Consider the following 26426-nt stretch of genomic DNA (forward strand, 5'->3'; position numbering starts at 1 on the left):
ATCATTACGTTTCTTAGAAGAAAAATCCTTGCTAATAAATAGGTAGCACAAACAAATAATGAGAATGGTTGAGCTTCATCTATGGAATTAGAACAGCCAAGTATTTTTCAGCTTCACTTTCCACAGAGAGTTTTCAAATAGAGTTGTCTGACATTTTTAAGGCATTGAACTTTTTTGAAGATTTTTTTTCTTTTAATGCGGTTTAAGGACCTCCAGTAAAGACAGAGTTATCGGATGGTGTTTTCCCATGTCATGAGAAAATTTCTGTCTTCTAATGACATACACTTCATGGTCACAGTTAGTATATCTGCATCATTTTCCAGAAATATACTACCAGATTCAGGGAGCTATATTTTCACTGTATGGAAAGGGATAAACTTGAAATATAAATCTATTTTAAGGGCTCCAGGATACCCACATACTATTCAGAAGAGCATTTAGAATAACTGACATATTGACAAAATTTGTGCTGCTTCTGACATTATAGCAACCCAAAACTTCAGAAGAGTGATGTTATGATATTATCCAGAGCTTCAGGTATATTTTTCAACTGAGATTACGTCTCAGTTGGCTGGTGAGGATGTTTTATGTCAGTGACTTTGAAAAGCCTGCTTATGAATATTGCAGTACATAACTTTTTTTTTTTTTGTATTTTAATCAGTGCTGTAAAAGCACAGGATTTATGCATTGCCTTCCAAGTATACGCCAAGCATGAAGAGCCAGAACTTCTGCTTCATGACTACATCTTGCCCCTCTTCCACGACTGGAGACAATTTGGGTGAGATACAACCGCCAGCCAGCCCATAAAATTATTGCTGCCTGCTGACATGGGGCTGAAATGCCTGTTTAAGGAGTCATCATGCATATCAGTAGCATGACTTCTTGGGTGGGACTGGGAAGCAGTCATCTTCTAACATGATGTAAGCATCATTGTGTCTGAACTGTGGCAGCTCCTTGAGTTAAAAGGAGTCCAAGTTAAAAACACTGGGGACAGTGTGAGATGTAAATTTAGATAAAAGTTGTGAAAAGGTAGAAAGAAGGCACTGTGATGTCAGATTGCTGGACTTTTTTCTCACCAGTGCTTAATCTGGGAAAAAATTCTATGGAAGTCAGCCCTGTTGGCTCATGCCTAGAGGTAAGTTGTAAGGTGTGGGCCATTATGGAATTTCACATTTATAATGGCTGAATGCATCAATGCATCATAGCACTTTCTATCATTTCTTTGGATTCATTAAATATTTACTAAGAAACAGTTTTAAATTAAAACTAAAAGAGAAAACTTTTTATCTTTTTGCTGGTTTTGCTCAGTGATTTGATGAGCTAGAAGATTTACTAGGGTTTATATTTTTTTTGAGAAATGCACATTAATGTTTTATTTTATTCTTTTAATTTCTTATGCTAGTAGTAAGCTTAAGAGACAGAAAAAGGAAGAATAAACTGTAATTACAGCTACTGAGATAAAGTATTTGCACTTACATTATATAAAGATTTTCTGAACCATTTTCTCCTTTAGAACAAGAGAGGTTTTTACCCCCTTTTAAGATTAAAAAATATAAATCTTTTAAATAGCTACACAAATAAATATTTAAATTATTTTATTGGATGTTGGAAGATTTATTCAAAGTTGTTCTTATTATAGATAGGATAAAAATAATTATTAATCTTTGTAATAAGTTGCAGAGACATCACTTCTAAAGCAATCGTTAGATTGCTCTAGCTATACATGATGATTTTTACCCTTATCATTTGCATGCTAAAAAATTATTTACATTGTTCTCAGTCAAAATCATGACATTGTAGCTTCTGCTAGATGTTCTGTTCTCAGACTTCATGTATGACATGGGACTCCCACTGATGCTATTCCATTTCAGCTTTCCCTTGTTGTGCAGAGTCCTGTTTGCACTCAACTCTGCCAGTTAGCTCTACCACTAACTAACCCTCTGCCAAGGATAGCCTTCCCCTAAATGTTAGTGCAGCAGCGCATGTGTGCATCCCCGTTTGCTTTATGCGAAGTCATCAGGGTTTGCTCAGATCACTAATCTGAACTTTATTTAAACAAATCCAACTGATTTTGATTTTTGCAGGCCAGGCTCCCATAAACTATTTCCATAGATGGAAAGGAATATCACAGGTTAGTAATCAGCCTCATGGAAATCATAGTTAAAACCTGAGAGGGTCTTAACGACATCCAGATTATTTTGAGCGCATAAGAAAAGGAAGTATAAGGAAGAAATATAATGGTTGCTAGAACTCCATCTGTAGACCTACTCATCACTTTTCAGTCTAAATTGGTTGGGTCTTTTTTTAACATTAACATTTCATGATATATAGCATTAAGAAATAGCAGTAAGATTGATGGTATCAAGTATCTTAGTCATAGTAATGTAAACAGAGTATTGTGGTTTATAACTCCATCACAGGATAAGTGACCATTTAGGTATGTCCCTAGCTCAAAATATAACCAGTGACTTCAGTTTAATATATTTAACCTCGTGAAAAAAACTAAGAACCTGCAAAATGCTTTGATGAAAAGGAGACAATTTCTGTAACACTTTCTAGGCGGAAACCTTTTATCTGCAGTTACACATAAAAAATCCACAGATGTGTGCTGTTTTGTAGAAAATACATATATAACATGGTAATTTACACATTAATATCCTTCCTCCCATTCCTATTTTCTGCATCCCTACTTGTAGAAGTTTTTCAAGTTTACTTCCACACTATATTAAGGCTTGGGTAGTTAGACAAGAGAGAAAATAAGGTTTCGATATTTGAACTATGTTAGCTACATTATTCCTGTCATGTTTTGATAAAACTATGGGTAAGATCACTTTCTTTTTTTCTAATGGAAGGCAAAGAAGAAACTGGCAGGCTACTTCACTGGTTTTGGCAAGGCCCTTGGAGAGAGAAATAATTCTGTTGTGCAGTTTGTAACCCTACCTGTCAGTAGAGTCAACTTCATTTTTAAGCAGGTAGGAACACAAGGACCAGAGATAGCTTTGTGCTATTTTGCATTCCTACAGGAGAAATATCTGTTGTAAAGTTTTGCTAAAAAGCAATGGCCTAATGAGGGAACGTGTATTTAATGCATATTAGATTACCTGTACGTATATCATAAGCAGAAAAAAATAAGGCAGTTCTTAGGGCTGATTCACAGCACTTGAGAAATGGGAGTTTAGTCACAGCTTTCTTGCAAAGATTTAGCTTTCCTTGGAGATTATTACTCTTCCTGTGCTTTGGCATCCATCTGTAAAACTGGTGTAATACTAATTCCCTCCTTTCTTCTGTATTCCTCTGCTCTGCCTTGGAGGAGGGGCCAGAATTAGCCATAGTTGCAGCAGACCTACACCTCTGGCAAAAACTATGAACTTTGCTGGTACTTGAAGAGGCAGATCCTAGACAGCAGATGTCTATGTGCATACTTGCCTAGTCGCTGCCAGCTGTGGGGTCCAGATTTGTGGGACAATGGCAGCTGCACCTTTGCAGACCCACCACCGCAAGCTCTGCTTTCCAGTTCTCTGCTGTCTGCTCTAAGTGCGACTGTCACAGAAGTAGTAAATATTGGGTCCTTTAAAGAACATTTAAAGAAAATGTTACATTTTAACATTTTCAGCATACCAATATTAATGAAAGCTATGAATGACAATTAATATGTCAGTTCAGGTGGCAATGTTGCATGTATCGAAGCACAACCTGTATCAACCTGTTGGGTAAAAGGCATACAGGTTGCAGATGTTATGTAGCTGCTGCTGATAAATTAGCCCATTTTAGTCCCACATGGAGGGAGAGCTGGGCCTGCTGTCCTTAAAGCCATGGATAAGATGGCTTAGAGGGGAAAGATACTTAGCCTTGCTTGGAAGAAAGATTAAATGAAAAAAGAGAATGTAAGGAGAAAGTTTGCAGCAAATACAGGCAAAGAAACCCAAGGAAGATCGGCGTGCAGAAAGGATATGAATACAATATTTAGGATGGAGTGTTAAACCTTAGGTATTCTGGGAGAAGAAGCCTAAGCAGCTTCAGGGAGTCCAATCCCAAGCAAAAAAGCACAAAATAGTGACACGTGAACATTCTGCTGCATGCATTTATCTCTCCGCTGTAGAAGAAGCAGGTGCCTATATTTCATGTTAGGCCCCTTACTCCCACTTCATTCCACTGTTTTCAGTAATAACACCCATCATAATGCAAGTATACCTGGGGGACTTAGAAGTTGCTGCTGGTCTCACACAACACAATGATATTTTTTTAGTCTTACCTAAGAAGAGAAAGAAAATTCAGCCCTTGGCAGTAATTGATTTCAACTGTGTGGGGGACAGTAGTCTACCAGACAGGATTAAATTTTTTGCAGTTGTTTCCCAGCTCATTTTTGCTGCAATAGAGGCGCTGTTTTTCTAATGTAAATTCTTTCTGAGATGCTACATTATTAACGGATTTAAAGAGCAAATCCTTGACCATGAGTAGCGTTGTGCACTGCATGTGACAATGCCAGCACTGCAAACTGTTGCAGGCAAGGCGGAGGCTACTCCAGTTGTAAGACAGCAGTTTGGTCCTGTGGTTAGCATTCGAGTGTTTCACCGCTAGTATTTTCCATGGAAAATAGTTTGTTTAGGAAATGTTACTGAAGTGAGACACCCTAAAAATAATGAGCTTGCTTTTCCTCCTCCTCCTCGATCAGCTCTTTGCTGTTTTCCCAATGAGCCCACACAATAAGCCTTCAAGAATTCGAGACGACACACTTTGGCTCCTGTTTTAATCACACGGAGGGATGCTGACCGCGCTGCCGGGTACACCGCGCTGTGGCTTTACCTGCGGCATGCAGCGGCCCCATCGCACAGGGCTGAGGCAGCTTCCTCACCGCAGAAAGTAGCGGAGAAGTTGCCAGGTCACACCCTGCCCCAGCGCCGCCGCGGCGGTGGCCGGCTGCGGATGCGCCTTCCCGGCGGCACCCCGAGCCCGGCTCCAGCCGCCCCCGGGCACCCCCCGGTGCCCGGTGCTCGTCCCGGCCCCGCGTTTCCCAGGCAACGGGCCCCGGCCCCGCCGCTGGCCGCCCGCGCTGCCGCACGGCGCTTCCCCGGGGCCGGGGGGGGCGGCGGGCGGCCCCTCGCTTCCCGCACGGCCGCGGCCGGTAACGCGGGCGGGCCGGATCCGCTCCGCCGGCCCCCCCTGGCCCCGCTCGGGCGGGCAGGGTGCGCCCCCGCCGTCCCCTCCCGCTCGCCCCCTTCGCTGGCGGGAGCCCTCGGCGCCCGGCTCCATGGCTGGGCGAGGGCAGCCAGGCAGAAGAGCGCTCTTTCCGCTGGCGGCCGTCAGAGCATGACCTAACTCGCCATGAACTTGGAAGGGCTCGAAATGATAGCAGTTCTGATCGTGATCGTGCTTTTTGTTAAAGTGTTGGAACAGTTTGGGCTGATTGAAGCAGGTTTCGAAGGTAAGGGAGCGCTTTTCAGTGCCTTGTCGTTGTTGCGTCCTGGTGGCTCCTTGCAAGGGGCAGCCACCTGGAGAGCCACCTGCGCCGCCCCAGCTCTGGGGCAGTGACCCTCCAGTCGCGGGGATGTGCTTTCGCAGGAGAAATGAACCGCTGTCCTGAATGCTGCAAGTGTCAACTTAGAAATGCCTTAAAATCGGAATCTCCTCTTCCTGTTTTAAATCTGCGAATGTGAAGTAGTAGGGGTCAGAGCAGGTGTGAGGAGGCTGACATGCAAGTACAGCTACACTGCCTTAAAACTGCCTCGTAATCTATTCAGAATGATTGCCTCATCTGTTCCTGTTAACATAATCTGTACTGGGATTGTTGTAATACCAAGATATACATTTTACAGTATTAAAAAACCTGTTGAATATTTAAGTTACTTTTAGCATTTTAAAATGGGTTTTAGGAATAAGAACTATGATACTTAGATTCAAAATAAGCAACTTCAAGATTCACTTAGGGCAATCGAGTGCAAGTTTTATTGCTTGATGCTTTATCTTAGGCAGATCACCTCCTTTCTTAGCAATACTGTTTCTGTCTAAAGCAGTAAGAATGGAAAATTAGAAGATTATTTTAAATGTGCTTTTTATGTGTGAAAGCTAGTGGGATATTCATTGTTTTTACCTTATTTATGAAAGTGCTGTTATTTTTACCGTAAGAGGATTTAGTCTAAAAACCCACAGATTGCAGCGTAGTTGATAGGATATTCATTGCATCCCAGTGTTTCATTAGGTTCCAGACTGAAATGATCTGTTTCTCAAATATTGAAGACATACTGAATTCTCAAATCTTCCTCTAAGCTAGCATTTGAGTACAGTGTATATACTTATGCCTATGAAAAGGGGAACTTTGTTGATGAGAGATTGTGGTTTCATGTGTTAATGAGTAAGGATATAAGCAAAATCTGCTCCTGTGAAAAAGTCTAAAGTAATCCTGTTTATGTAACCCTTTCAAGAAATGCAGTCTTCTCTTCAAGTGATTTTAGATAAGGAAGTTCACTTAACTGTTTCTCTGTCTGTGTTGCTATCTTGTGTGGACTTCCAGGTATTGATTAAAGAATCTGAAAACCCTGCTGGGACTCACAAAAATATGTTATCAAGTGCATTTATATAAAGCATGTATGTATCCCGTAGAGTGCATTATATTGAGTTTCAATGTCAACACAGAGATTCCCTTCATCCCTTCAAATGTGTGAACTTCTGCTTTTTTTTTTTTTTTTTTTGTGTCTGTGTGTTGAGTTGTAAATAGAAATGTCCATCAGCTTGAGAAGTATTATGATCAAAGTTATCTCCAGCATTAGAGGCTGCAGCGATTTGGAAAAAAAAAAGCCATATTTACTTTTTAGGTTGGTCAGCAGGTTTGTGGGTGTTCTGTCGAGTCTGATTGCCACATCTGGTCAGGTCTCCTGGCAGAATTTAGCACTCTGTTGTTGTCTGTAGCGGGTTTTATGGCTGGGGAAGCTGATAATGGAAAGACAATTAGAAACAGTGAAGCTGCCTGTAAGTCGTTGTAACATTTCTGTAACAAAAAAGTTTCCTGTGCAGTTACCTGTTTTGTCTGCCTCACTGGCCAAAAAACTGCCCGTCTGCATGTGCATGGAGCCTGAAGTTTCTTCTTACTTAATGCAGGATAGGTTTCCAGTGTGCCAGCTAGATGAAACCACAGGAAGACATATATGCCCCATTCCTCTGTGGTGTTCATCTGCTGTGATTGAGGTAAAAGGCATGTTACATGGGAATCAAATAATAGATACGAACAGTGATGTATGAAAATGGGACTTAGCTAAACTGCACAGACTTAGGAATTTATCCTCTGGTAGTTCAGAAACAGTGCAGGTTCATTCCCCATTTTTTTCTTAGATTTGAGAATGAAAGATCAGAATTGATTCTGATTACAGTTGAAAAAAAGCAGATTTATACACTTTTACTAGAGACTTGAAAAAAATGTTATGATTTTAGTAAGTATCAAGGCTATTCATTTCCACCCATGAGTTAAAAGTACATGCCTCATAAAATTATGCAAATGTTAGAGATGTTTTTAAGTAGAATATTAAGAAAAAAGGGATTTTAGAAGTGCACTCACACTTTTCTAGGGATCAGTGAGGAAGTTGGTCACAGTTTTCTGGAAATGTTTTTTGTTATAAGGGCATTTGCAGTTGTCTGGTTTTGAATAGGTTATATCCCTTCTGGGTTTTTTTCTCAAAAGTTAATAGGTCCCCGTGAAATCTTTTTTGCGTGTTTCATACAAATGCATAGTTTATGGCATATAAAACACATCCTGCATTTATGTGGAAATCATTCACAGAGGCAATAATAATCTGTAATACAGTGCACCCAACATGGGATGCTAAATCTGAACTCTAAATCATACTGAAGCTTTGACAGAGATCTAGGTTTCAAAATTAGTCCCTATCATGGTAACAAAAGCTTGAAGCTAACTTGTCTTCCTTCCTACACTGGGTTTTCATGCTTCTGAACTTTGTGAACCATATGCATGTTAATTTGGAAGAATCGGGTGCGATTTATGTAAATCAAAAGCAGAATGTAATTTTCCTCTTTTCAGTGTCATAATAACTATCGTAAGTGTAAATAATGCTCTGCTTTCTTCAGACTTCAATAGAAATTATGTGTATAGTAGTAATAGCATGCATTTATTTTAATTATTTATGCAAATAATAAAAAGTTTGGAATAAATATTGTATATACTTGTTTATACTTATTTTCTGATGTATTGCACTCAGAGAAGTATGCTTTCTGTGGTTTTGCCCAGTTGCCTTCAACTGCTGAGTGATTCTGTTGTTGTTGTAGGAGAAGTATTTTCAAACAGATGTTTTTAATATTGTATGACAGCTCTTGAAGTGATAAGTACCAGAATAGACTATACGCTTTTGTAGGTTGTGGGCTGCAGAGACTTTATCTCTAGGTTAAATGTTACTTTATGATATATTGCCGTCCCTTAGAACAGGGTATGCTTTCTGTGGTTTTGCCTAGTTGCCTTTAACTGCTGAGTGGTTTTACTGTTGTTATAAAAGTATTTTCAAATAGATGTTTTTAATATTGTATGACAGCTCATAAAGTGATAAGTACCAAAATAGGTTTAGTCAATCTCATGGCTTGTGGATTGCACAAAAACTCTTCATAAATCAGGTTATATCATCCTTAATAAACTTTACTGATTTTTTTAAACCATTGAAGTATTAGGTGTAAGGAGTAATGATTTTTGATACCTAATTTGAAAGTTTGTTCCTAGATATACCTAGATATAAATCTTACTTCTTCTTGTATGGCAAGTTTTTTCCAGAAGTCATTCACAATTAAAGTGAGATACAGGAACTGAGCAAGTTGTATATACAGTATGTTAGCATCGTAAGACTGTGAAATATTCAGGTTATCAGTTTAGATGATTTCAGTGTACTTTAGTACTTTTCTGAAAAGGTGGTGATCATCATATGTAAGGATAATATTAACTCAATCAAGATATGGAAGAGGTTTTGTGTGTGAATGTCTTCCTTGTATGTCAGTTATTCTGGGTAAGTTGTTGTAGACTGAGTGGTTGAAGCATGATGAGGTCAGCCCTTTTCTAACTTAAAATGGTTTTGTCCTAATGTTTCTTGGGAAATCTGGATTGATTTTCAAAAGAAGAATCACTTATTACTTAAACAATCAGTAAAATAAACTTGTTTTCATCAATGGAAGCATTGAAACCTATACCATTAGGGATAAGGTTAAGAGAAGAAACATGAAGGATATGAATGATCAAAAATACTTACATGAGAATAGCCTGCTTGTTAGGAAATCTCTTGTAGCAGTTAGTACCTCTAACAGGAAAAAAAATGGAGCAGAAGTAATCATGGATGTTACTGTGAAATGTGGATTCCATGTTTCTGTATTATTGCTATCTAATCTCCTTGTTTAGAAGCCCTGAGAGTGGCAGTAGTAGAACTGTACAGCTAAAATTGTAATAATTGAGTTAAAATAGTGTAACACTTGATTCCTGTGAAGTGTCAAAGCAGCTTCTAGTCCCATTTTAGTAGTGTTGGCTATTGACAAATTTCCATTCATCAGCTGCAAAACAGAGCAAAACCATGGACACATAGGGAGTTGTTTGTGATATTTATAACTCTTTGACAAGGGCTGGCTATGACTTCAAACGTGGTGGAAGTTACTTGTGGTTGCTCTGAAATTCAAAAAAACGAAGCTGTTTTGTCATCTGAGCTATGGTCTTCTGGGAATTTCAGCATTTCCACAGGGATGTTCCTCTTCACAGTGTTGTTCTTGGATGGAAACGGAGGAATATTCATTTCAAAGGATTGATCATGACTAGCACTTCATACCAGAAACAGCTTGTAATAAACACAGTGGCTTTTCTGCCATTTTTCTTTTCTTAAGATCAGTCTTGATGTCAAAGAGATTTACGCACAGATTTATGAAGTACGAAAGCAATCATGGACCGAGATGTGAAATTATTAGCCTGATCTGACAGTGTGCAAAAGAAAAAGAGATGATAGAAATTTTAATATGAGCAATTTCAGGCATTCCTTAGAAGTAATTTGTTCAATTAAATCTTCATATATAACAAGATAAATTGAATTAAAACAGCTGTTGAAACAACTACTCACATGTGAGTGAGTAAGCAGTAGGTAGAAAACTTTTACACAGAACTCCTGTGGAGTTTTCCTTGATTAACTGTGCCTGCTCAAACAGCACTAGCAGGTCATTTATAGCCAGTGGCATGTTTGTAGTTGATTTGGAGCTAACACATGCGAGCACCAGACCAAGTTGTGCATCCTGCGTGGCTGGTCAGCAGGCCACTACTGGGCAGAATGAGTAAGAGGAAGGCTCTTCCCCTTCTAGGTTTGTGGTTTGTTTTTGGTTTTTGGTTGTTTTTTTTTTTTTGTATACTACAAGCCTCAACTTCTGGGTACAGTTGTGAAAAACAGAAATAGGCAGGGAAGAAAAGAAACTTGCTAGCCAAGGGAATTTGTAACAGGTGCCTTCAGCCCTTGGTTGCCCGCTTTAAGCAGTCTGACGTCTCTGAATCATCATCTGAAGGCTGGTCCATTGTTGCTGAAAAACCTTCTAGTGTTCCCAGGTCAGTGTCTGCTGAAGAGCTGCTTTTCTCAAGAATAATTGTCACTTCTGGTGATAGTGTGTTTGTCTAGTGCTTCACATCCACAGAGACTGAAGTAGGTAAATACTGTAACTGCAAATGAAGAGATGTGGAAGAAAGAAATGGATAAAGAGCCCTATGCTCTGAGTTATCAATACAATACCTCTTGCAAATGTACTGGTTTATAATTAAGCTTTTTTTTTAAAAAAAGAACAAAAATACCCGAATAAGCAGAGATCAGAGAACTCTCAACTTTCCCCTGTGGTGAATACTTGTGATACAGTTCATGAACACAAGGGTCTCACTCCTGTTGAAGTTTGGTTATTAGGGATCTCATATAAAATGGGACTTTGAATAAATGGAAATTGGTTTATCTACTATGAAATAGAAGTATGCCAGAATCTTATTGCTCAGCTTTGCTCCTTTGAGAAAAACCTGGATATGAGAGAGAGATGGGGTTCTGGTCTATTTTGTCTCCTTGGAGGAGACAACTTCTGATATCTACTTCCCCTACTTCGTACTGACTACTCAATTTAAAATTTGTATTGTCAAAGTATCTGTTTTATTTATTTACTTTGAATAAGTAACTGCTACATTCCTACTGTCAAAGAACCACCATAAGCAAAGGAAAATTATATATTGCACAGTGTTTGCCTATCACTGTGATACCTTTACTTTTACATATTTTCCACAAGGGCTGAATTCCCTCTTAATGAAAATCTATAAACATCCTCTGCTTTTATTATTTATTGACTCTTTCTGCCCCCACTTTTTCACGACCTTAACTATCAGTAAATGTGAGTGATATAAATCATAATACGCACAATTTCTTCCAAGTTTTGAGAATATTTACTAGTTTTCAGCATTTAAGGCTGAAATAGCAAAAAATAACTCTGTCTTTTTTAATTATCAAAACCCAATAAAACTTCAATGATGTTACGGATTTTTAAAGCAAGTTCTTTAGAGCTAATTAGTTTCATGGTCTACTGAGTAAAAAAGTAAACATTTTCTAAGAACACAGTTTTGTCAATGATGGGGGGAAAATGGCATACCAAAGTTAATAGGCAGAAGAAAATAACCCGAGTAGTGAAATCAGGGGTACCCATTTTGTTAAGAAAGGTATTTGTGCTAATAATACTTTCTGCGCTTCTTTTTTCTGTAGAATTCAAAATTCTTTGCAACAGTAAATAGACATATCGCCTGATGTATGCAAATATATCAGGTAAATGAAGCTAGAAATCAGTACATTTCACAGGTTGATATATGAAGTAAAAAGGAGTTGTCAGATCATATGCTTTAAAGTCCTGTATGCCACAGGGCAATAACTTCCATATCTGTTGGCTTTTTTTGATGAACACCATAGCATGTTTTGACTAAACCATGAGATGCATTTGATGAAAAGAGGAACACAAGTGATCGTTTTATTTGGGATCTATCCGTTAAGGTTAGCAATACTCTCAAATTGTGAGAATTATAGGCTTTCTAAAACTAGGTGGGATGAATCCAAAACCTTGACATGTTCTAAAGATGACAAGGGAAGAAGGAGTAATCATTTCATTTCAGAATGTCTTCCTTTTTGCTATTGTTAAAAAACAGTGCCCGATTCTAGGTCTTTCCCCTTATCATCATCTAGTGAGTCATGTTTTTTTCTCGGCATCACTCCCAGATTTACCCTCCCTTTTAAGTAGGCAGTATACGTTTCCTGGCCATCAGGTCTGTGTCAGTCATTTGGTATATGTCTCAGGAATCAGGGAGGTCAGCTGCACTAGTATTATCTCTGTGATTCTGTCCTTGTTAATATGCTTCCTCTTGTTCCTAATGCATTCTAGAAGTAATCAACCCAAATATAAACTCTACAAGTGTATTCACCAATGGATTTTCTCTTTTTCCTTTAGTTTCCTCTGTAAGTTTGCCATACATCATAGTTTGTTCAGATTGTTATTTCCCTTTTTTGCATTAATTCACTACTACTTTCACATTTGTAACTGATGTAGCTACTATACCACAGAAGGAAAATGAGTTTTTTAACCAGATCTGCTCTCTTTATTGCAGGATTGCAATATTTTGGCTATTTAATGCATCTTCCTATGGAATTCCTAATTTTTATTATATTTTTCTGTCTTACTTTCCCATCAGTCACCCTCACTCAAAATATTCCTCAGCTCCAGAAAGTCAGGCTTTTTGACAAACCAAGGATATATGGATTTAGATATATTAGATACACACACTTGGAATTTGAGCTGTGTTCATTTTGATCACATGCAGTGTAAAGAGATGCTCAGCTTTGGCCCTTATGTTAACTTCCAGTTCACTTTAGATCTCATGGCTTTCTAATTTAAGGATATTTAACTTATATTTAGCTCAATGTCTCTTTTAATAGAAAATGGTAACTCCAAATTTTAGGAACTTTATTTCATGTGGTTTCAAGCTGGTCTTCCTAATATCTCAGATTACATATATAATTGTATTCTGTAGTTTGATGGGATCCCTGTGAAAACCCTTACTAGGCTTTGGTACGTCTTTGCATTATGATTATGATCTTTGCATTATGATTAACTCAGCCTGCTAGTTACTTTGGCTAATCTCTGACCAATGTACTGTCTTCTGCACTTCACTGTAAGATTCCATGATTCGATTCAGATAGACCCATGCGGATCAACATCACAATAACCAAATTTAAAATTGCTTATTTCCAGTTATTTTACTTTCTCATGCTCTCACTCATGGAGTAAGAAGATTAATTAACTTTCCTGTGTTTTTTCAGTTGCCTGATTAGGTCAGTTAAATTTACTAAACTGTTTTGGTCCTATGTCTTCTTATATCAAAGGTGAAAGATTAAGCAGCATCACTGAAAGTGTGTTATACAGCATTATTATTTAGTATTATAGTTTGTATTTTCACATTGCCCTATGGCCCCTTCATGAAGTCTTTACCCAAATTTCTTCATATGAAATTACAAATGATTGTATATCTTCTCAAGGTTAAAAGGAAGATCTTGTGTTTTAGCTATTGTGGGTTTTTTTCTAGGTGAGTTCTTCCTTTATTTATCATCTGGCCTATTTCTCTGGTACCTATTGATGAATTGTTCAGCACCTGGTAGAAAATACAGTCCAGCCAGACTGAATGCTGCTGAAATCTAATGAAGCAGATGATTTAAACTGATACGACATCTCTACTTTTGCTTTCTGCAGTCATTTTCCCCAGTGGTGTCTCTAGAAGTGATTTCTGATTGTAGTTGTGCAATCTATTTCTGATAGCCCTTACTGTCACTTTCTGATAACACTACAGAAGCATTAATATCTATGCTTCTCCAGGCACATTTACTTTCTTTGGATCAATAGTCCAAAAATGATTCTCCTTCAGACAGATAAAACTTGGATCATCCAAAGCAGGCTGCAACAGATGTCTTATCTTTGTTGATAATGTGGATGATTTTGAAAGAGAAAAATATTAAATCAGGTGAATACTCATTTATTAATCAGATATTTACTTTCCAGTAGTTAAATCAAAGTTATTGTGTATTTTATGTAATATATTGTATATCGTTAATTACATATTGCATACTTTTACAGAGAAGAAGTATGATTGTAAGTTTAACACTCTACTAACAGCAAATTCTAATACAGAAAAGTCCAACAAAATAAACTTGTACGCCTGAAGCAGAACAGAGAAATGTTTTTTTAGAGCAGTGAACTGTTTAGGACATGAAGGAAGGTATCTTCACTGGACATCTGTGTTAGGGTAATGCATACCACTCAACAATACATCAGAACGGACTCTTGTACTGCAGGGTCTACCCCTGCATCAGGAAGGTTTGATAGGGAGGTGTCAGCACAGACCTGATGTGTCTTTTCTTTGTCTATACTTTGAGTAAATCTTACTTGGTTTTGCCTTTTCTGACAAACTTAATTTTCAAATTATGTTTTGTATAAATAGCTTTATTTAAATATCCCTGTTGGATGGGAGCAGGATTGAGTTACATGAAAGCCATGTGACACTGGTGTTTTTTGGTCTCCCTTCTGCCCCTTTCCATCAGACTGACAACTTTTGTGTTCAGTGATGGGTTGCTGTTGCAAAGGCAATCATGCCATTACATAGACAGCTATGAAATTACATAATCTTGTGTTGACATCATTGATGGGATTGACCAAATATAAAGATGTGTTTTTCTGCATGCATGTGATGAGAGGGGAGAGAAAAAAAGTGCTGAAGAAAGTCCTAATGACTCACAGTCCAAACTGTAAGATACATTTCTTTCAAGGTGAAGAAAAAGTTATATGTGTTATATAAGTTGTGTCGCACCTCACAGTTACATGAATATTCGCTGGGACATTTATAAAAAGAGATGCCTTTTGGACCCCCTCACATTATCCATACTTGCTGTCTTTCTGCCTGAGCACAGATGAGTAACTGGTAAGAGACCTCTATCAGAGTCCTCAAGAATGTCGTTTTTCTACCTGAACTATCCGATTTACATAAGTAGTTGTAAGCAGTACCTATACTTGTGTATACTTCAACTCATAGGTTAATGTTGTGCCTACATTACAGTATTGTCAAAACCCTGCTGTGACCAAGATTAGCATTTTCTTGAAAAACAGTTTGAGTCCACTAATGCATTATGAGGACGCATATTAAAACACTTATATAGTTTACAAATATTTCAAAGCCGGTGTAATACATTTCAAGGTTAATTGCTACTGTTACCTCCATGTAGAACACCTGATGCCCTCTCTTATAGTTCAGATAAATTATTATACAAGTATGTGTGTATATCTGCCATATGCATTAGGAGTATTGGAGTAATTTTATCCAAAACTTTCTGTAGGACTCTGGTAAGGTTAGATAACATTTCATGTCAGTGAGGCCCAGAAATGAACTGTTCTCCCCTCTCACCCTGCCTTTCAAAAAGTCTTTTCAGATCTGTCATCTTGCAGCTCACGTTACTTGTTGCTTATCATTTTCTTGGGAAATACCCAGTCAAGGATTTCAAATACAGCAAACAAGCCGTCTAAAGGTGGTCTGTTCATTTGGTAGCAGAAGCTCACACTCAATCAACATTTTTTCTAGCTGCGTCTGGCAAGTGATGGGGTTGTCAGCTGGAAATGCAATTGCTGCTGGTCAAAAACCTCATCTATATACAGCCACATCTTGCCTGTGTCTGAGGAGCTTTCGTGAACAACAGAAACAAGACACAGCCTGTGTAACCTTCTCTAATGGTGGCAGCCCATGCTTATCTGTTGCACCTAAAAATCAGACAGAGATTTATCTTGTAGTATGTGTGTCTAGTGAACCTGGTATTTCTGGAAAACCCGAATTTGTACAGATAATCCATAATGGTCATGTGCAATATCGCTGTTCCCTAGGAAGATGAGACCATGTTCTGTCACTATAGGAGCATGTAGTATGTCCATTTATAAAAAAAATCTGAGTGAAGTCCTTAACTATTTTCTTTTTTCATTAGAAAGAACTTTTTTTGACACTGAGTCAAGTTTAATTTATCCTTAGGATATACAATTTAAATATTGAAATTATATTAACATGCCATCTGAGTTACCTCCTTTGAAGTCTGAGATTTAAATTTATGTTTGCAAGAGAGAGAAGTACCTGTAACCTCAAAAACTGCTTGCCACTGCAAGATCCCAAAGACAGGAGGTGCACTGGAGGTCTGCCTTGCTTCACTTGTAGCTTGCAGCTGGTGGTAAAAGCAATTTTACACAGTTGGAGTTTTCTAAATTTTTAAGATAATTGAACAAAAAATACTTTAATATGTTCATTATGTATATTTTATACAACATCAATCTAGATTGTCTTAATTAACTTTGAATTTAAGACTTCTAAGACTTATTTTACAAAGGAAAGTCCTGCTCTTACACAAGTGTCACAATGTAAATGCCATGCTTGAAAACCATTTGGGATTTGAAGACAAGTTAGAGCTATTTCCCTCTTACTTATTGTCACAAAGCTCAGAGTTCACATTCTGGCCAATTTTAAGGCTGGATAAGTAATCTGAGATTAATCAGGTTACCAGAACATGAGTAATTGTTTTCAGAAGTAAAGAGGTGTATATATTCTGCTGAAGGCAGAATATGGTGCTGAAACAGTTTAGCAAGTTGGCAACTGAAATATAATGAAATGTAGTTCATTTGTCCAGAATCGAAATTGCTGTAATAGTTCAGCAATAGTAAAAATGTCATTAACACAGGAAGAAATTCTCAATCGGCTCAGATGCTGAGCCGTTCAGTGAGAAGACATCACCTTGGAATTCTCATTGCAAAAATCATAATAGTCTGCTAAAGGTCATACTTTAAATGTTACTACCTTTTTTTTTTTTTCTTTTTGCTTCCTTAATATTCTCTTACAGGACTATTTTAAGAAGCAATTGATTTCTGAATGTTAGATTTTTTTTACCTAGCCAATAATTAATAGACCTAAACCATTCCCATTCAAAAAGTAATTTCACTGTCAAAACCCAAGTTAAAGATTAATCGCGACATCCTTTGACAAGCTGGCCCAGCATTTAACTACTGTCAATACTAGAAATGTTCTTCTGCTTTTGGCTTTTGTTGGTGTTTAGGTCAAGAACTACCTATGTAACACCTTTACCTATTCTAGATTTAAAATGCTGTGTACCATCAGATACAGTTAATCTTTGTAGATTAATTTGTAATCTGTGTGTAGGTTCTTCATCTTTTTCTCGTAGAAACAAAGTTAGTAAAACTACTTTAGCACTTGTACCATTTCCAGATTCAAAGTGAGTTTTGTGGTTCTTTTCTGAACCTTTTTCAGTTTTTAATAATCTTCTTAGAGGACTGATATTCAAACTGGACACAGGATTCAAAATTGGTCTCAGACATATCAGAGATAAGAGGAAATATCCCTGCCTTGCCCCTGCTTCACAATTTACCACTAATGTTGAGCAATAATTAACTCAGCTTATACTTTCATGTAAAATAGAGATATTGACATTAGTGATTCTACACAGAACTGAAGAAAAAGTTGAATTTCCATTTTTTTCACTAGAAGAGCTCATTAAAAATCTGTAGTAACTTTATTTTTTTCCTTCGAAATAACCATGTTAAAGATGTGACTTTTGGCTGTGAGGTCTGATATGGATTAGTACAAGTGTACCACCTTCTGTGGTTTTTTTCCATCTTAAATCAGCCTAGCATAAAAAGTGAAATAACATGTTGAATTAGGAGTGCTGCTTCAGAAGATTTCCATTTGTTACTAGGTAATCAAACTAACTTTTGGAAAAAAAAAAAATATCTGTAGTTATTTGTCTTTATGAATATAGATGAGTGTAAAGATGTAATTTTTCCTCTTCGGAAGATCCCCATGTTTATCTTTTTTTTTTCCTTCTTAAAGATTTATTACTCTGGGAATTTTCCTTCTGATTTAAACCTGTGTGTCGCTACGCTTAATTTATAGAGAGATATTTTTGCAGTCAGGAAAAATGATAAAATGTAACTTTTCATGCACACATTTTTATTTTTCTGAAGTTCTGCAGTGAATATTTATTGCAGTGGTAAAGTAACAAATTCAATATTGGTATATTTTCTATAGTCACTAACATTTTTAGACATCACTGTGTTTTATGGATGTATAGAAGCAGGAAGTATAGAAGTATAGTTCCAAGCCCTGTGTTCAACACCTTGTCCTATAGGTAACAGTACGTGAATTAAAACAGTTTTCTTTTTTTCTTGGAGGGGGAGCATTTTCTATTATAACTGGAGAACAGTAATGAATCTATAACTTTTTGTTGTCATAGTATTGAATGTTTTCCATTGTCTCAGTATGATGGTCTCAGTAACCAAGTACATGGTTGTTTGGATCTAGTTGAAGCTGATTAGACTTGACCTCAGTCTATTTCTTGGAAGTGAGCTGTAATGGGAAGGTAATTCAAGAGCTCAAGCACTGCCCTTGCCAGGCAGATACAAGGGGAAAAACATTCCCGCTCATTCATCAGATAGCTTGTCAGTGTAAGGTCTTTTCTGAAGTAATCAGTGAAGAAAATAATTACCTCCCTCTGAGTCAACCACAGGTTCAGCCTGACCTGGTTTGGACTTTGGTATTTTTCAACAGCAGACATAGCTGTGAGTGGTTATCCTGGTGAACGGCTAAATTCAACAGGTGGTGAAGCAATCTGGTCTGCAACCGTGTTTTGTAGTGCTATAACCTTAACGACAGATCGCTGTTGTTGAGTCCTTGTGCTCATGTGCCCTGGTTTCAGCTTGAGATCATGGAAAAAAGACATTTCTTTTCTAGCCCTGTGACATCTTGCTTTAAGGGTTAGGAAAGTGTGTGTAATAGTGTCACAGAAATAAAAGCGTATCCTTTGGTATTCCTTCATGCTGTCACCTCTTAGGAGTTAAATCCTCGTTATACCCACAAACTTTTTCAGCATCTATGGAAATACTTGGATTTTCCTGACTCAAGAGAAGCTATGAGAGTGTTCCCCTCTAATCGAGAAAAGGCATTCATAAAGATTGCGCCTTCAGACATCACTTAACATTGACAATCCAAAGGTCCATTCGGTCCTAGCTTCCACTATTGTCCTACCTTCCATTATTGTCCACTTTACTCAACACTCAGGAGTCAAACGTCTTTCTCTTTTGGTTTGGTTTTTCTCCCAAATTGATGGCATCCTGAGAACCCCTGAAGAGTCCAGAGCCACTCTGCATCCACCTGTAATTTTCATTTGAATTTCAGGATGGAAACGCATTTGCAATTGCATTCAGGAGTGAAGTTCTTTGCATTTCCCTTTTGCTACCTCTGTACGGATACTGACTGTTGTCAAGAGCAGCAGAAAAGGGATGTGTTGATACTGTCCAGTAAACAAACCCAACGCCAGATTTTTGGTGGGTTTTTTTTGTGTTTGTTTGTTGTTTTTTTTTTCTTTTCAATTGTTATTTGTCTTTTTCTATTAAAGATAATTTCTTTGGGAAATTGAAGGCATCCATGAAATAGAAAGATTTGATGATCTCAGCCTTTGGCAACTGGCTTTCATATCTCTGTACCAAAGTGGGGTAATAATGTCAGACTGTAGGTAAATGAACATCTGTGCCCTTGGGTGTATGTGACTATTATTTCTTTTTCTCCATCACTTACCCTATCTCTCTCCAGGGATGCTTCCACAGGCAGGAAGTATTTAATATTCCAGTCCCAGGAACCAAATCTCCTCTCACTTCAGGGGGAAGGACATTTGCAGCAAACACTTTCGGGTGCCAAACAGGGTCAACCTTGGGCCTAAATAGGATCAATATCTTTGTTTTGAAATTCAAGTCTGAGATGAAGGTACTGACAGTTACAAGTCCATTGCTTGAGGAAATAACTGGTTTTAATTTATGAAATTATTTTCTCACATACTATACATTGTAATACAATAAAATTTAGGAAATATCTTCAGTTTAGGAAGTGCCATATCATTTGAGTCTTCCATGTCTCCAAGCACCTTTGCCAGTGTCGTGATAGTATGACTCGGAAACAATTAACAGTTTCCTGGTGAAGGGCACAAATAAGGTAACAGGAGCTCTGTATTCTGTTATTTGTACATTACTAGTAAGATCGTTTCATTACTATTACTAGTAAAATTGCTTCATGAACTTGCCTACAGCTGGATCCCATCTGTCTTGGGACAATTTTCAAATTCTGAAAGATCCTAAAACATCTACAGGTGTCAAGGTCGTAATGGCTTAACTAGCTTTGTGGGGATGGACCGCAGTGTATTCTAAGGTTATGCTCTGTGGTATATTTTAGGTGCACCATGTAATTGTGACTCCAGCTTTATTGCGTCACAAAAATTTTGGGAGTCTGTGTATAACTGCTCCTCTTGTCTATTATTTAATTTATACACTGGGAGAATGTCAGCACTTGGAATGATCTGCTGGGATTTTTTTTTTTCCAAATTCAGTCATTTACTTCCAATCCTACGCTTTTTTCTTTGGAGTAAGAAACTTAATCTGGCATTCCCTTCAGAAATCCTGCCTACATTTTGGAGGACTTCAGTACGTGTAAACTTCATGCTCTGTCAGGTAGCACCAACAACATGGAAGCATGAGGTCCCTTCCTTAGGTCTGGGAATCGACCAGTCTTGAGAATATTGGATATATTACATTATATATTAAATTCATGTGTAAACCTTCCAGGAGCCTTAAGTGTGTTCTTAGGCAGTCAAACTCATATCAAATCAGGAGGTCATGAGTGGGAAGTTCATGCGTAATGATGAGCTATTTCTCTTTTTTATCAGACTGTGACCAGATTCTTTGCTTGTGAGCAGGCCAGAAGTGTCAGTCCTTTAGCCTGAGAACTGACTTGTCCTAAGGATCCCAGTTGAGTGCCTTTCTGATTAAGATTCCAGCTATGCCTTCCTTGAAGCCTTGCTTTTACCGAAGGCCTCATCAAAATAAATATAACCACTAAGTGCTACCCTGGCTTTTGCTTCCAGTAATCTGCTCTGCCTTCCAGTGAAGATGCTTGAGTGTTTGTCTCTGTTCCAAGTCTGCTTTCACACAGCTCAGCACAGGGGTTCTCACGTCTCACCACACATTCTGGGTAAACTGTCAGTATTTAAACATCTGCGCAATGGGGATGTTAAGCAAAACGGCATATCCAAGTAAACCAAATTATTTTCTTATCTTCTGGTCAGTAGTCTTGCTTGTAGTCTTCACCATAAAGAGACGGGCTATTTTAAATGGTTTATGTTAAAAGATGTTCACACAGAGCAGGAGATTGTGTTGGAATCTTCTATGACATTAATAGGGAAGAGCCGCACAATGTGGTCCTAGTGCACTCCAGACAGCCTCAGAGATTCCGGGCATCCTTTAGAAACCATCTGGAGTCCTAGCCGTGCCTTCATCAATGGTGTGGAATTGCAGATGTTTCTGCTTGCAGAGCAGCTTTTGGCAAGGCAGTTCCACAATGTTTTCCTAAGGAATTCATGGCCTACACCCTCTTAGCTGGCTCCTGTCTAGTGTATGTGGTGGGACAATGACAGCAGTAACCCTGCAGTGAATTTGTGTCCTGACAGTCACTTCAGAGAAGAAGGAAGGTTATTTAGCAGTAAATGGAAGGTACAAGTAAACAAGTTAGACGTTTTTGTTCCTCAGATAGCTGAAGGTTTAATTGAGGTTCAGCTAGAGATCTTCCAAAGTGTAACAAGCAGACGGATTTAGGGAACACAGCGTGCTAAATCACTGTCCGGTATTAATCCATTAGCCTATGGCTGTCTGCTTGATGTGTCAAACGTTAACAATATAGATAATCACATCCATAGTGCATTTGGGAATGCTTTTCTCTGCATCAGAGTAGTTACATTTAGTATAGTGGCTTTGTCTATTTACTGCTTGGAGTAACTAAGTAACTTAGAGTTGAGATACGCCTTTGCAAAATCCAGTCTCCTCTGAGCCTCTTTTGTGGTTTTTCTACTGCAATTTACAGCTGTTTTGTTTAGATCTATGGGTATTGATGTTTTCCCTGTGCTTTCCTTTGAGATCCTAGCTCTGTGTCTGCTGTAGTATAAATTCTGATGGGTTTTGTACCTTACAGCATGTCTGTACTGGCTGCCCAGTTTAAACAACACTTCTGTAACCAGACTCACCAGTTTTCGTATCCTCTTGCCAGCCCAGTCCAACTCACAATGGCTACAGCCCTTTGCAACACCAGATATAGTTCAAGCACAAATTGCTCTCTAACACAGGATTTAATCAGTTTTATTTGGAGATGACTCGTGTGGTTTTATCTGCTGTACTTTGGCAGCATAGTCACATGAATATGATCACTGGACATCTTAGAAGGGTAATGGCCTTTATGGTTGATTCACTTTGTGTTTGCCTATAGCACTGGACAATAACTGCCAACAATTTGGCAATAATTGCTTAATGACAGGAATATAGCCCACAGATCATCATCTGGAAACAAGTGTGTGTAGAACACAAACCAGCAATGGAGCGCATAGGCAGAACAGGTTTCCTTTCCACAGACTATTTATAATACTGAAAGTCAATAGATATTTGGGTCACTCCAAAGGACCATCTCAGCTGGGACTGTCTCTCTGACAATGGTGTACAGAGCTCAGAGAAGCAGTCTATGCTAGCCTTATTAATTTTCCAGGCTCATCTTAAGTGTTGGTGTTACATTTGCTGCTTTTTATTTGTCTGACATAAGAAACATGCTACAGACAGTATAGGTTTTATAATTTCATACTAGAGTTCCTACTATATCCTGAGGGTTATAGGGTTATAATCCTGCTTGCTACAGCTTGCTACTACTCATTCACTTTATTGTTACAGTACCTGTTTTACTGATGCTTCATCTGAATTCAGACTGTGCCTTCCTTAAATATGCAATCTCTCAGACTCATCCTTTTTAAGCAGAAGCTTCACCGTAGGATATTTCTTAACCTCTTTTGTTCTGAATTGTTTTAACTACTTGTAACAGTGTTCTCTTAAAAATGTCTTGTGTGGAATGTTTTCTCCATTTTTACAAAGCAACCGTCGGGGTGATACCAGGAAAGGAGGCTGCTGATGTGGCAGACCAGAAGTGCAGACCAGACATTCTGATGAGTCAATCCATGCCACGAGGTCTCTGCCTTTCCATTTCTCATAAATGCCCTCCACCGTCCAGCAACAGCACTGCGATACCACCACATTCAGTTCATCTACATTTGCCTAGCAAGGATTTTTTACTCCCATCTCTGGTCTAGATCTTCTTTGGTTATGCTTTTGGACAGTATTTTACAACAGCAACAGTAGTGTTATTTGTTCTCAGTATTAATAACTGGGATTAATTAATTTTCATTGGAGCAGCTCAGAACTATTGTCCAAAGCAGAACCTGAGAGGAATTTATAACTGCCTACACTTTTCTAGTCTAGAAATGCATGCAGTTCTGACACTGGCTTTTTGGAGTCTGGGACAACGGGATGAAACCAGCTGCAATAGTCAAATATTTCTGATAGGAAGCATTTTCTTTATGACAGGAGTAAATAATGGTTGGTTTGTCCCCTAAGGAATTTGTGTTGGCAAATTGTGTTGTGTTTTCCTAACAAATTGTTACACACTGTAACAGGGTCTGGTTAAAACTTGTAATAGACGTAAACATACTCTTTGGAAAACTACTTTCTTTTTTATGTTTCTGTCTGATTACAGTCCTTTAGCTAGTTAGCCATTTTCCTTAAAGGTGCTCAAAGGCAGGACTTTTCATTAAGCAAATTGACAGAGCATGACTGGAGATCCTAGGGAGAGTGTCGGTGGAATAGGGTGGTCTTAGGGGCAGCAAATATCCAGAAGCAATGATGGGCTACCATCAATAAAAAAATGAAAACACGGCTTCCCCTAGAATTTCATATCCTCTAAGCAGCCTTTCTGAAAAACAAAAAGATCTCCACTGATACTCTGTTGCTGGCAGTTCTATTTCAGGAAGAAGGAATGTATACCAAAAATATGAAAAGGCTGCCAAAAATTAAGGACAACCTAGTTATAACTTGGAGTTACTAGTTTCACTCCAAACGACAGCATTCTAATTAAAATCTCAACACGTGATTGTTATATAAAACTTGTGAAGGTTTCATAGTTTTCATAGTAATTTTTCATTTTTTGCAATAAAACCTCATAAGGGCTCCACTGTGTGCAGCAGTACTTTATTTCTGATACATCTGTATAGAAGCAATTGCTCAGGGTTTGCAAGAAAAAGGAGACTTTTTTCCTGGTATGTCTTGCAAGTGATGTATAATGCATGGTAAAGGGATTGCTTTTTATAAAGGAATTTCCTCCACATTAGAGTCTAACATGTAATTACCCATTACAGAAATTGCAATGCAATTGCTGGACTGCATATTTCAGTCCTCCTCTGTTACCCAACAATCACATTTGATTTTTAATTGCTAATTTTCTTCTGTCTTCTCTTGGTACAACCGTTTTATTTCTTGTTCTTATTATCCCATTTTGGGCTGTTTTCTACTTCAAAGCGCACACAATTTTTTCAGCTGTGTAACTGATAATTAGTATTTTTCTCTTTTATACAGCTTTATGAGGATACAGCAAGCTTGTACAGCAAAACAGGTTGTAATCTGTCTCTTATTTTCATGGTCATCATAACTGTGAAAAGACATCTCTGGATTTCTATCAAGTTTCTTCAGTTGCATATATCATGCAGATCAGATACTTCCAAAAGAGAATTCTAAATTGCAGCACAATTTTGGCTCTAAATAATACATTATTTAGTTTCTTCACATAAAATGTGTATTTTGGCCTTACCGTATGCAATTAAAACAGGCGCATAATTTTTTCTTCTTCCTTAAGTGTTTCCATTCTAGGCTGCAAGAAAAGTTGCTGTGTTCCCAGTAGCAGTAATAGCACCATTCTGAAATTCCGAATTCCTTCAGTATTTGTTCATTTCAACCTGGAATTACTTTGTGTATTTAGAGAGGATCAGATGGAGAGAGGAAAGTGAGAAACTGGGAGGCAGAAAAGCAGACATTTCACTGCCTTGAATTTTCTGTGACTAAATGGATATTTTCTAAAGTAAAAGCCAAAGTTAGGCAAATCCTTTGGTAAATTTAGTCTTATATTTAGTATATCCTGTGATTATTTCCCCACTGTGCTTTAATAGCAGTTTGAGATTTAATCTGAAAGGAGAAAAACATGTGATTTAAAATGACAGCATGGTATACTGGAGTGGCAAAATGTGTACGAAGGCAAGTCATACTTTAGTAAGCGCAAGTGTTTGTGACTCTGTTGTGAGAACAGATAAAAACTAGAGAGAAGAGACCTGATCAAATAAAAGAAATTACATTTAACAGTCCCATAGTTTGAATGCACAAAGGTTAATTCTTTACATAGCAAAGTTACTTTTTTCTGCACAGCAAAATTTCTGGATATTTCTGGATGTTACAGATAGCATTTTCCTTTGTTTCTTAATCTTATACATTCAGTAGTGACTTACAGAATGACATGTATTTCAGTGCAAATTAAAAAAAAAATAATCTACTTATGACCCTAGAGATTCCTTCAGAGAAAGCTTTTTTTTTATTAAAGCTTTTCAATATTCACATGAGGAAAAAAATGATGTTCCAAATATTATAGACATTCAACAGTTATTTGATAGTAGAAACATATTACTGGCTGTTAAACAAACTACTTGCCAAATTGAGCGCTTCATGCATCATTGACTCCTAATATGTTCAAGATGTGTATTTACTCCTGTAGTGTCTGTATTTCCTAAATGAAATATATTTCATTAAACGACAGTGTTAATATAGTTCATATGAGTTTGATCTTTTGTGATTTATTACAGAAATAATGCAGGTTACTATTTTGGAGCTATAGGCTGAAGCAGAAACTATTCTGAGTCTAGAAAAATAAGTCCCAGAGGCTGCTGAGTCATATCAAGGAAAGTATCATTGATTGCTGTTATGAAGTTCTCCATGGGTCTTTTATGTGAGAGATTGAATATGACATGTATTCCAGAAATAATTCAAGAAAGTGCAGCTTAAGGCTTAACTCAGTGTATCTTTCATATGGGATTGGACAAAGCTGAAGGAAATTGTTACTGAAAACTGAAAACATGCAAGGAAATTGAAAGTGTTTGTTTCATTTGAAGGAAGTTACTGGTTTGGGAAGGATGTCAACACTTTCCCATGGAGGGAAAAGGAGGAAAGGAAAAGATGTCTTCAGGAACACAGTGTCTGTTGTGCCCTTTTCAATTCAAAAGTTATAAAATTTAGAAAGAAGTGAGCAAGGTAGCCTGCTGACAGGCTATGTGCTTTGGTGTTTTAAGGTAGTTTAGCAGGAAGCTCTTGATGAATATGTACGTTGATGGTCCCAACAAACGCAACCCTTATTGAACGGTTTTCAAGAA

The 26426-nt window shown here is 37.8% G+C and overlaps 1 protein-coding gene across 4 annotated transcripts in view; it reads left to right on the forward strand.

The window, feature by feature from the left end:
* Positions 1-26426, forward strand: part of KCNIP4 (potassium voltage-gated channel interacting protein 4) — a 430009-nt gene that overhangs the window by 218078 nt on the left and 185505 nt on the right. Inside the window, exon 1 of one of the 4 annotated variants that reach the window (XM_005239527.4) lies at positions 5088-5422. The exons of the other annotated variants lie outside the window; for them this stretch is intronic. Coding sequence (XP_005239584.1) covers positions 5323-5422 — 100 coding nt within the window. The 5' untranslated portion in view covers positions 5088-5322. Of the gene's footprint in view, positions 1-5087; positions 5423-26426 lie in introns of those variants that run through there. 4 annotated transcript variants of the gene reach the window in all.

Source organism: Falco peregrinus, chromosome 2, assembly GCF_023634155.1.
Source record: "Falco peregrinus isolate bFalPer1 chromosome 2, bFalPer1.pri, whole genome shotgun sequence".
NCBI lineage: Eukaryota > Metazoa > Chordata > Aves > Falconiformes > Falconidae > Falco > Falco peregrinus.